General features: G+C 51.7%; 1 protein-coding gene and 1 pseudogene across 1 annotated transcript; one reads left to right on the top strand and one right to left on the bottom strand.

The window, feature by feature from the left end:
• The first annotated feature begins 520 nt into the window (after positions 1-520).
• LOC123063183 (probable glucuronosyltransferase Os01g0926400) lies at positions 521-4,204 on the top strand. The gene is made up of 4 exons (XM_044486914.1): positions 521-1,226; positions 2,598-2,986; positions 3,101-3,342; positions 3,440-4,204. Exons 1-4 carry the CDS (start codon positions 1,088-1,090, stop codon positions 3,951-3,953), a joined length of 1,284 nt encoding a protein of 427 aa, XP_044342849.1. The 5' UTR covers positions 521-1,087; the 3' UTR covers positions 3,954-4,204.
• A 784-nt stretch (positions 4,205-4,988) lies between these two features.
• LOC123063794 (uncharacterized) lies at positions 4,989-5,099 on the bottom strand (annotated as a pseudogene).
• Positions 5,100-11,637: the final 6,538 nt, after the last annotated feature.

Raw genomic sequence — 11,637 nt, 5'->3', positions numbered from 1 at the left:
TGACACGACCCCCTTTGACGCTCCTTTTCGCCCGCCTTTCCATCTCCGTCTCCAGCTCACGCGCGCCTGCGTGATTGAGGGAGAGACGACGGCCAGTAAACTAATCAAATCGGAAAATCGAGAATGAGAGCGGATGCGATGCATGATCCCGCATGCACGGCCTCGTGCGTGGCCGATCGTAGCAAGTAGCCGGTAGGAGTAGCATGATAATAGTAGTGCCACCAGCAGGCGATTAAACTAGTCGGGGGGTAACATGGTGGCCACCACGACGTGCCGGAGAAAAGCTAATTGTGAGAAAATGGCATATTGGCATGGACGGGACGAGAAGGAATCGCTCGGGTTTGCGCCGGAGAAGACAAGAAAGAAAGAAGCGAGAGTGGGTACGTAAACGTAGTAGAGAAAGCGGGACGGAGAGACCCCGGGCGGCGTCGGTTGATTCCGTCGCACGCCAACACCTGCCCCCGCCCCGCCCCGCCCCTCTCACCTTTCTTTTCTTTTCTTTTCCGCCACCCCTCTAGAGTCTAGCCAGCCGGCCGGCCTCTACATACTAGACCCTCTCTCTCGCAGTCCCGTGCTGTGTGCGTCGCGCGTTCAACCCAGACTAGACTACCCACTCTTTTCCGGGGCGGCATCGACGACGGGAGGAGTTGTATATTTCCCACTGCCTGGCTCGTCACCTTGACCTCATCGCCGCGCCATCGCCCCAATCGGCCTCCGCCGCCCGCCCCATCCCTTTGTCTTCTCGCCGTCGTCATCATCCCGCTCCATCTCCTCTCCTCGGTGCTGCGGCCTTCCGGGTCCTGCCTGCGACCGTGAGGGCTTGAGAGGGACGGTCCAACGCACGCTGACAGGGACCCGGAGACGAGGAGGGCTAGCAATAGCAAGCACCACCGACCTGGCTGCAAGCTGAGCAAGCAAACCAGGGCCGGCCTCGCTCAATTGGTCGCTGCTCCCTCCAGCTTGCGCCCTGAGCAGCGGCCGTCTTCATTCGCGCCGGTGACTGAGGTGGTCAAGAAGGGAGGTCGAGGGAGGGGTCGCCGGCCGCCTGCCATCCCGGGCCGGAGCACCGCGCCGGCGAGAGACACAAATGGGGGCGGGGACCAGGCCGTCCGCGATAGCTGCGGCGGCTCTGCTCGCCGTCGCCGCCTGCTGCGCGGCGCTCCTCGTCGCGGCCGCGCCGCCGCAAAGCCACCAGCCGCAGCAGCACAAGCACGTCAGGATCTCAGGTACGCCCTCCCATCTCCGCCTTCTTCCATTCCTGTGCCTTAGCCAAATCCCCCCGTCCCTCAGAGCCGACGCCGCGCAACGGATACCGAAATTGGCCCCGCCGAGATTCAGATTTCCCCCGCTCCGCCGCCGCCGCCGCAGAACGCAATGCCGCGGCCAGCTGGCCGCCTGGCTGCCGAATCCGCATCAAAATTGAGCAGGGCTCCCAGCTAGCTAGCTACATCTGTCCCTCCAACCGACGCTTCCATCCAATTCTTGCTCCGCTGTATCTGCATTCCTCCGTCCTCCGGTTCCAACTAGTCATTCGCACCCGGCCTGCTGCAGGAGCAGCCCGCCCATGTTGCCGCTCCCCGGGATCAATAATGCACGCCTCCTGCATTGCCAATGCGCCGGCGACCGATCCAGCCGCCGTGCGACTCGCCGGCCGGCCGGTACCGGACAGGCAGGCACACACAGTAATCAAGGACTGTACCAGCAACCAAGTACCAGCAGTAACAGCCACCAATTCTCGAAGCAATCCATGGTCGGTAGGTGAATTCAGTACCACCGAATTCATTCCCTCTCCGACGCTACACACATCAGTACACCGCATTGCATCAAATCGTTCTCGAGACGCCATGATCATGCCGTGCCCTCATCCACCACGAGTGGGATCTCGGCCCCATTGCCCCCCTTCCGCACCATCCCCCCGGCGGGCCACAGCTCCCGTAATGGCGCTGCCTCGCCGCTTCGGGAATCAAGCGTGCCGGATGCCATTATTAGCATTTCTTGCGAGGAGCACCACCGGCGGGGCTGTACCTAACCCGCACAGCCTGCTCCATCGGACGCAGATTTGGTGGACGCAAAGATCCGGAGACGATGATTTTATAAAAGTAGCGGCTGAATTCAGCGCCGGCCGGTCGTCCACTCACTCCGCTGATGGATGGATATCATGTCACTGATTCCCTTGGCTGTTTTTCTTTTCCTCCCGTTGAAACCTGACGTGCTAACAACCGCCGCATTGGTTATTAAAAATGGGGATAAAATTAGGAGGTTACCATTGTTTTCATCAAAGTTTAAAACTGCCTGATAGGGATTGATCTTTGTAGCATCTGAGCAGATCGCATGGTTGGTGAGCTGCTGATCGCAACGGCTCGGCCATTTCGCACCAACTGCTGCTCATCTGTTCATAACATAAGTGGCGATTTTGTTATGCACAAATTTGAGCACTCCATGCATGATTATCCATCCATCAGTTTCTCCTCAGAATCGAACTGTAGTTCTATAAATACTGAAACTAGTTCTACAGAAGTGTCATCTCTGTACTCCACATTTTGAGACAGTTTGAAGTAAACCGATCATATATGCTCAAAACATAAATGTTGCTTCAGGGAACGCCGGCGACGTGCTGGAGGACGACCCGGTGGGGAAGCTCAAGGTGTTCATCTACGAGATGCCGAGGAAGTACAACCATTACCTGCTCGAGAAGGACAACCGGTGCCTCTACCACATGTTCGCGGCGGAGATCTTCATGCACCAGTTCCTGCTGGCGAGCGCGGTGCGGACCATGAACCCGGAGGAGGCCGACTGGTTCTACACCCCGGTGTACGTGACGTGCGACCTGACGCAGCAGGGCTTCCCGCTGCCGTTCCGGGCTCCCCGGATCATGCGGAGCGCCATCCAGTACATCGCGGCGACATGGCCGTACTGGAACCGGACCGAGGGGGCCGACCACTTCTTCCTCGCTCCCCATGATTTCGGGGCGTGCTTCCACTATCAGGTACACCACTGACATGAATGCTGCCACTTACTACTGGGCTTCAACAGAATTTTTTGTCTGAATGAACAACATACTGAAGAATGAAACACAAATGATTTGTGTTTTTTCATTCAGGAGGAGAGGGCTATCGAGAGGGGGATCCTGCCGCTGCTCCGGCGCGCGACGCTGGTGCAGACGTTCGGGCAGAGGAACCATGTGTGCATGCAGGAGGGGTCCATAACCATTCCTCCCTACGCCAACCCGCAGAAGATGCAGGCTCACCTCATCTCCCCCGGCACCCCCCGGTCCATCTTCGCCTACTTCCGCGGCCTCTTCTACGACATGGGCAACGACCCCGAGGGCGGCTACTACGCCAGGTAATGGATTGCCACTATTGGCGGACATGTAGATCGACATACGATGCAAGTTGAGATGCTAACGGCGGTGTGGATGATGATGGACGATGAAATGCAGGGGCGCGCGGGCGTCGGTGTGGGAGAACTTCAAGGACAACCCTCTGTTCGACATGTCGTCGGAGCACCCGTCGACGTACTACGAGGACATGCAGCGGGCCATCTTCTGCCTGTGCCCTCTGGGGTGGGCGCCGTGGAGCCCGCGGCTGGTGGAGGCGGTGGTGTTCGGGTGCATCCCGGTGATCATCGCCGACGACATCGTCCTCCCCTTCGCGGACGCCATCCCGTGGGAGCAGATCAGCGTGTTCGTGGCGGAGGCGGACGTGCCGCGGCTCGACTCCATCCTGGCGTCGGTGGCGCCCGAGGACGTGCTCCGGAAGCAGCGCCTGCTGGCCAGCCCGGCCATGAAGCAGGCCGTGCTCTTCCACCAGCCGGCCAGGCCCGGCGACGCCTTCGACCAGGTGCTCAACGGGCTCGCCCGCAAGCTGCCGCACCGGGAGGGCGCGTTCCTCAAGCCCGGCCAGAAGGTGCTCGACTGGAACGCCGGCCTCGACAGCGACCTCAAGCCGTGGTAGCGTGTGTAGAAGATCGTCGGAGCGCTTGCGTAGCCTCGTCGTGTACATTTTTGTTCTTCAGAGTTCAGAAGACCTCGCGCCCTGTTCTTTTTTCCGTTCGTTTCGTTTCGTTCTTTCTTTCTTTTTTACCACGGCCACTTTTGAGTGTACGCAGCAGCCAGCAGCAGTGATAGAGATGTGATGAGAAGCAGCGCGGCGTCAACTTTCTTTGTAGTGTGTAGTATGGTTGTGCAAACGAATTCCCTTTTATAGCCGCCGTCTGCTACGCTAACGAACTTGACAGTGCTGACTGAAGTCAAAAAACAGAGAAGAAAGAGAGATGGCAGTTTCCATCTGAGTTGTGACGCACTCGAAGCAGCGAATTCATCAGGGGGGGGGGGGTGATGCAGGTTTCACACAAAGCATCACATTCTCCAACAGACTGTTAACTTAAGCTGTTACTCAAGAACAGATCCTGATACAAGATATCGGGGAGATGTCGGGTGCAACATGTGAGCGTACAAAGCCTGAGACAAACAATCGGAGAGCTGAAAGGCATAAACCAGATTCAGATATCGTTTTGTTTGAATGATTCTTCGATAAACAAGAATCTGAATTGAGTCTGAAGCGACAAGAAGATACTGCAGTGAAGTGAAAGGCTTTGTTGTTGTACGGGTTTGCATGCATACCTACCTGAACTATGGGGCCAAAACCTTTGCAAACTACTCCCTCTGTTCCAAATTACTCGTTGTAGAAATGTATATATCTAGAACTAAAATACATCTAGATACATCCATAATATCTAGAACTAAAATTACATCTAGATACATCCATTGTCGCATAATTCAGAACGGAAGGAGTACAAACACACCTTCAAGCCAATCCAAGCAGAAATTCCACTGCACGGGCGTAAGGTCTGAAAAACTAGAAACTACAAATAATTCCATACGCAGGAGCAACACCTTAGATTTGCCCTAATTTATCAAGGGCTCACACCAAACATCAGATCTGTAATAACATTTGAAACATTGAATTGGGGGGGCTTTCTCATTCTCACAAGGAGAAAACACCCTCTAAAAATTAGGGTATGCTGCTCAGTGTGGCGTGCACACGGTATTCTTTAGTAAAAGGCGAAAGAATAGTTCGCTTTGTGCTCACCACGCAGCTGCGTGCCTCTCCCCACTCGCACCCCGCCCTCCTATACAGGCGAGCGCTCTGCCCCCTCCCGCTCAGCCAGGCGAGGTGGGACTAAAAACGCCGGCTGCTTTCTCCTACACTGACTGCTTCTCCGAAAGAATGCTCAACCCGCCCGCAGGCTGCTGTTCCCAAAGGCCGGCCCAGAAGGTGCCCGACTGCAACGCCGGCCTCGATAGCGACCTCAGGCCGGCCGGTCGCGTATAAATTGTGTTCAAAATGTATAGTTGCGCATAAAAAAAATTCCAGACCTGCACATGCTCGTTTGTTCTCCTCCGGCCACTTTTCAGCCAGAACACCGTGCACATCATCAGTATGCTCGTTTGGGCTGTCGGTAGGGGTGGGTGATAACCTGATCCGTGAGCGAGTTGCTTCATCAGATCAAGTCACCGTGCCCCTCTGCTTTGGGATTTTGACCAACAGAAGCAATCACAAGTCAGAGGGAGAGGTGTGGACTCTTTTTTTACGGCTAGCATCGTCGCCGTGTGGCGTGGTCGGTCGGTCGGTCGCCAAAGGGGCAACTGGCCCTTGGGATGGGGTCAAAGCTTCAGGCTCGCGCCCTAAAACATCATGACCGGACGCGTACTTAGTACTTTAACTCTGACAGATCAGCGCGTGTTTGCGGCCCGTCGGGCGGAGCGAAAATGGACGGTCCAGACGGAGGCCAGTGGCAAAAATTGTTTTCTCAGCTGTGATGAACCCCGAATGTCATGGGTTGGTTGATGCTGATTTCTGAACACCAATATCAATATTTGTTGTGCAGAGTAGTGGTACGGGAAGGAACCGCGAACGCATCAGAATTCAGAAACGCCCCGACCCGATTATTCTCGCCGGTAGGTGTGCCCGTGAGGGATCCCGATGCAAGCAAATTTGACAATTTTAACCTGTGAATGAAATCATTTTACAAAATGAGCTGCTTTTAAAAAAAATCACTCAGCTGATCTTTTTGATCGACGTCCGATACGAAGGCGCCACGCTACACTGTGCAGCGCCTGACTAACAGACGCTGCACGCCTAGCCAGCTCGCACCTGGGTGATTCGAAAATTACTGAGTCAGTGTGCAGCGTCTGAGAGCTATACAATGTGGCGCCTAGCGTCTAGGCGTTGCATTACTGGTTGCTTCATTTTGTAGTGGTAAATAATGCAACCACTAATGCAATGTCTAAAGGCTAGGCGATGCATATTGACTTAGTAATTTTTAGGCAGTCTGGAGTGCGACGCTGGGCAGATGTGTAGCACATGCCAGTCAGGCGTTGCACAGTGTAGTGTGATGCCTTCATGTCGAGCGTAACTCAAAAAGGTCAACTGAGTAAAAGAATTAAGAACAGTTCATTAGTTCATTTTATGAAATGATTTTATCCACAAGTTAAAATTGTTAAATTTGCCCCCGATGGATGAGAGGGACTCGAGTCTGCACGTAAAAGTAGCGTGGCTGCGGTAGGCAATAGCCGCCACCCTGCGTCTGCGTGTGCGTGGCGTCGCCTGTGTGTAATCCGGCGGCTAGGTGCGACGCACCTGACTGACGGGGCAAACAAAGCTGCCGCAGCTGCTTCGTGGACTTTTCCTGCGTCCAAGGGCCGGCTGCCACCAGGGACGGGACGACCGCACGCATGTCTCAATACGACGAGTACCAGGGACCTGCCTGAACTTAGGAACGTCGTGTCAAATTTAGGAATGATGGATGGCATTTTTTGGGCCCGGATAAGGCTAATTTTGGGGTCAGCCTTAACATCGCCAACAACCCCATCATAAACGCCACCAACCCACCATTTGTGTTCCATTGACAGCCTGCTTTTTTCGCTCCATGTAGTAAGGCTACAACTAGCATTTTAGCACTGATTTTGCTTTTATGATTTTGAGGATGATTTAGCCGTACTAGATGACCCGTTGCGCCCATGGCGCAAAAAGCCAGTTAGAACCGTGCATTATGTGACTATTGCAGGGCACCTTAAGGAAGAGAGAAATATAGGCTTATCTATCTTCGCTGATACTTATAGTAGTTCAAATAGACGATCTATAATATCTATACTAAGAGGTAATCCATAAGGAAAGACAAACCAATGTGGAAATAGCATAGGAGCATTATAAACATGAAGTCCTGTACACAAGCTGTATATAGGTGACACTGAAGGTTTATGATGGTGTCCTCATATGGAGTGAATGGTTAGAGGCGGAGGCGCTTTGCGTTGCGCCTAAAGGTGAAGGCATACATCGTTCCTTCATCTATGTTTGCTATGTGAAGAACTCCGTCAAGTTTGTTGTTAAGATAGTCCTGTCAGCAGCTCCTTCCATAAGCCACGCGACGATATTTATCATAACCTATATAGTTGAGCAAGAAACAATAAAAGTTCAATAAAGAGGAGCGAAATCACTGAATAGGTATATCCTGTTATGCAAGAAAGATTTGCATGAGGCCAGGCAAGATAATATCAAACCTACGTTGGATCTGTAGTGGACTTAAACACCATGTAAATGGATACTTAGATAGTATCTTTATACATAATGGTTTACACTTGAGTCATGGTAGCATGATAGCCCAAAAGGACTAACGATGTACAAAGAAAGGTACGAAGGCAGGTCATGCAACTCATTTACATTGATCTTATACATGGCGTGTGTATAGGGTCACACTGTTTCCCCATATACAATGGTCACTCAGCTCATCTTTCATCTATGTAGTTCTCACCACGAAATTCATAGTGTTTATTATGTTTCCAAAGCGACACAAGTTACATAAAGGAAGCCAGGTTTTTCCCATGGACAATGTATTCCCCATCAGCTAAATGGACCCTTTTCCATCGATGGTCCGGTTCTGAACAAAGAGAGTCAGGAATAGGAAACTAAGGTATATGAACAATTGCAAACAACTTTTCTTTTCCGGCTATGTATTTACCTGCGGCGTTGTTGCTGAGGCAAACATTGCTGTGTGAAGCTCTGTGTTCAAGTTTTTGCCTCAGAGCTGGCTTTTGTAATAAAACAATGAAGCAGTAAGGTAGGAAGTAAGCAGCGTGAACATCTGTAACTGTTGGATGTCTAACATTTTGAAGTAGATTGGTGGAACAGAAGTCGGACCTGGATTGATAAGCATGCATTTGGAACAGTCACAGGCAGGCTTCGACGCTGCTTGAGCGATCTGTGGTTCTTATGCATAGCGCATGGACTGCACGGGGTTGGCTAAGAATGGCTTAGGGGAAAGCATAAATAACCTGTACGACACATGCTTACCGCCAATATCTTCGACAGGTATGTCGCTAGCATCTAACTCTTCTTCCTTGATAGTTACTTTCTGCCCGCAAGCAGCAGACCTGTTAGGATTGCTAATTTTTGGGTGTTCTTGATGTTATGGTTAAACGGAGAGTATGAATATATCTAGCAATTTGCTTGGCATAAAATAATCATACAGGATAGAATGAGCTGATAAGAAATCTGCAGAAAGGATTGATGTATAACCTTTCCTCTTGAGTTTAGTTTCATAGTTCAGACTATAATATATTGTTTTGGGTGTATGTATAATCAGTCTGATTGGGTATCTTAGCGGCATAATAAAAAATTAAACTACCTTTTATTTATTACATAGTATAGCATGTACACCATGCAAAGGTTTCAGACACATATATCTGCTGACCAGGCATCTCTCTACTGCTGATAGGAAGACCAATGGCTAGTCATGAATTTCCTAGATCCATACTTCTGTTTAATTGCAACACAGCATAACAAGCTATCGGGTCTGAAACCTAATCCGTGAATTAGCAGGGCAAAGGGTGGGAACGTCAACAACGCATGGGGAATGTAATCAGTGCCGGCAAATAAATCATCACATAGAGTTATTTATCCATGCATCATCTAAACTCAAAGAACATTTATTTGCACCAACAATATTCCACTACTCGGTTCAGTTATTAGGTCATGGGCTCATGCCTTCGCGCGCGCGCGTGTGTGTATAGACACACACACACACATGAAGTTGCATGAGTTCTGTAATCGTGTGGAGAAAATAGAAAAGAAATAAAGAGAAGAACAAGACATGGCACGTGCCTTTGGCCAAAAGTTTTTGTGTGTCATGTTCGTCGACTTGATGTGAATTGTGATCGATCGTGGGCGATTTCCAACAGCAGAATAATTACTTGACGACCACTTTCTGCAAAGCAGCATCCTGTCTTTTTATTTTGACCAATCGTACTGCTACTCCATGCATATATGGAATTTGAATGTGCTGGTGGATATGAAGATGTGTATGACTAAAGAGTAAGCTCACCAGGTTATGTGGCATGAGTGCGGTCAGATGAGATGAGGAATGACCTGCAGGAAAAAAAATGGATGCCAAACAATTTCAGTTCATTGGAGATAAATTTCAGGGAAATATGAAATAACTGAGTACAAAACAAAGCACAAAATCTTCCCCTCAGCTTGCTTGGATTTTTGTCGAACACATAGCAGGCATAGATAAAGCAGATTCCACACAAATAAATATGAGAATTATGGGGATCAAATCGAGAGAGAGGGGGGAGGGCTGCTGCAGCCGGTAGCGTGCTCCTGTCGAGAGCTATGGTGGAGGTAGAGAAGGAGCACAATAGCGGCGCAGGGTCGTAACAGGAAAAGCAACGGGGGTGGAGAAGTGCGGGGGCTGGTGGCTCTCACCTAGACTTGTCGAGGAGGAAGAGCCTGGGCGCAGCAGTGCCATGAGCAGCAAGCAACATGTGCCCCTCCTCCTGTCACCCTGCCGGCCACCACGCGAGACTCAAAGGGACGGCGGTGGATGCAGAGTCAGCGATGCCGCGTCGCCCCGCCGGCTACCGTGGCCACAGGATGCCGTGCGCCCTCGTTCGGCTTCCCCTGCTACTTCAGTGACGTGGGTCGCCCCGCCGGCTACCGCGGCCACGAGATGCCGCGCCCCCTCCTTCGGCTTCCCCTGCTACTTCAGCGACGTGGGCGCAGCCTTGCCGGCGGAGCGCGGTCCGCACATATGCAAGCTCCGCTTCACCGCCACGGAATCTTCTCCGCCATCGCGAGCTCCTGCTGCCGCGGCCCCTCCTCCTTCACGGCTCCCCTTTGTAACACCCTCTCCCCCTAAGTGAGCCCTGCTGCTCCTCTGCATGCCCTTTGCCATAGCCTCTTCACCGTGAGCGTGGGAACCTGGACCTTGGCGGTAACAAATCAGCGCATAATGCTGGCACTGGAAGAACGAAATCGATTTGTTGGAAGGGGAGGCAAATCCTTACCCCCTAACCGAACACAGCAGCGGCAGCGACAGCGAGGAAAGCCATTGCTATATGGCAAGCAGGCAGTGAGGAAGACAATGACGGGCGACGGCGGCGGCTGACGATGGCCTGTGAAGACGTACGAAGAGGCGAGGATTGGGCGAAGCGAGTCTTGATGGGGAAGGAGAGAGAGGCACGCGCGTCCCTGCCAGGAACAGTGGTTGCAGGCGCTGTAACTCCTAAGCAAACCCAACAGGATACAGCCACCCCACTGACATATATAGACCAGCGTGGATAGGGGCCATTTGCAGCGGAACAGGGCCACGCGCGTCCAAGTACCAACTCTGACCCAGCGAGGCAAGTCTTTATCCAGCGGCTAAAACAGAGGAGCTCAGTGCGCCTCACCTCACCTCGCACAGCACTTACCCAATAGACAGACGGGTGGGACCAACGGTCTTGAAGAGGAAGAGACCCAGCTGGGTAGACAGAAGCAGGGTGCGAGTAGACCAGTGCCAATCCACCGCCCCGCCTGACAGCCCCACATCGCCCACAATCGGCCTGGTCTGGCTTTTCCACCCGGACACAGACATGCACACACGGTGTGACTGCCACATGGACCCACGCATAACGCTGGCCCATTTGTCATCAGCTTAGCCTGGTCATGCGGTGTACAGAAGAACGAGTGCACGGATGTTTACCACGAGGATGAAAAGTACGCTGACAACGGCTAGAGAGGCGGATCGAGACGTACCGGATCAATTTCAACCGGTGATGGCGCTAGAAGGGCGGGTTGCATAGAGTGATTTATATGTTCAATTATTCGTAGCTCTACATGTATACTATTGGTCGGTCTAAATCACGATCCGCCCTAATTCATTTGTTCGTGACACCTTTCGATGTTGAAAGAGAGACAACTTCAACTCGACATCATCTTCCACTAGAAAGAGGAGGATCCGCTTATCTGGAGCACAAACACATGGTACGACCTAGGCCCTAGGGAGAGATCCACGATTCTTGTCATAAAAAAAAGGTGAAAGCAGTGGCGTCGTATGCAATTGAAATAGAACGAAATTCACAATGCTGGATATTTCTGGGATGTCTAAACTACTTTTTCAACCAAGTCATTTCTCTGTGCTACCTATCATTGTCGATAAGAAGCCAACACCTATTTAACGTCGTTTTCAAGGAGAAAGTGGACAAAATCAACTACGACTCTCGCATGCTTCACGAGACACGACGCTATTCGTTAACCAGTCGATGTTTTTGTTCTCTTTTTATGAACAAATTTACAATCGCTAGTCTTATCCTTTTCT

The sequence above is a fragment of the Triticum aestivum genome, chromosome 3A, assembly GCF_018294505.1.
Source record: "Triticum aestivum cultivar Chinese Spring chromosome 3A, IWGSC CS RefSeq v2.1, whole genome shotgun sequence".
NCBI classification, from domain to species: Eukaryota; Viridiplantae; Streptophyta; class Magnoliopsida; order Poales; family Poaceae; genus Triticum; species Triticum aestivum.
Note: the sequence above shows the minus strand (reverse complement) of the source record. Positions and strands in the feature narration are given on the sequence as shown.

Bases quoted from the DNA above. Each gene is read 5' to 3' on its own strand.
- LOC123063183 (XM_044486914.1), top strand. From the start codon at position 1,088: ATGGGGGCGGGGACCAGGCCGTCCGCGATAGCTGCGGCGGCTCTGCTC. The intron at 2,987-3,100 runs GTACACCACTGA...TTTTTCATTCAG, and splicing joins GGGCGTGCTTCCACTATCAG to GAGGAGAGGGCTATCGAGAG. The intron at 3,343-3,439 runs GTAATGGATTGC...GATGAAATGCAG, and splicing joins GAGGGCGGCTACTACGCCAG to GGGCGCGCGGGCGTCGGTGT.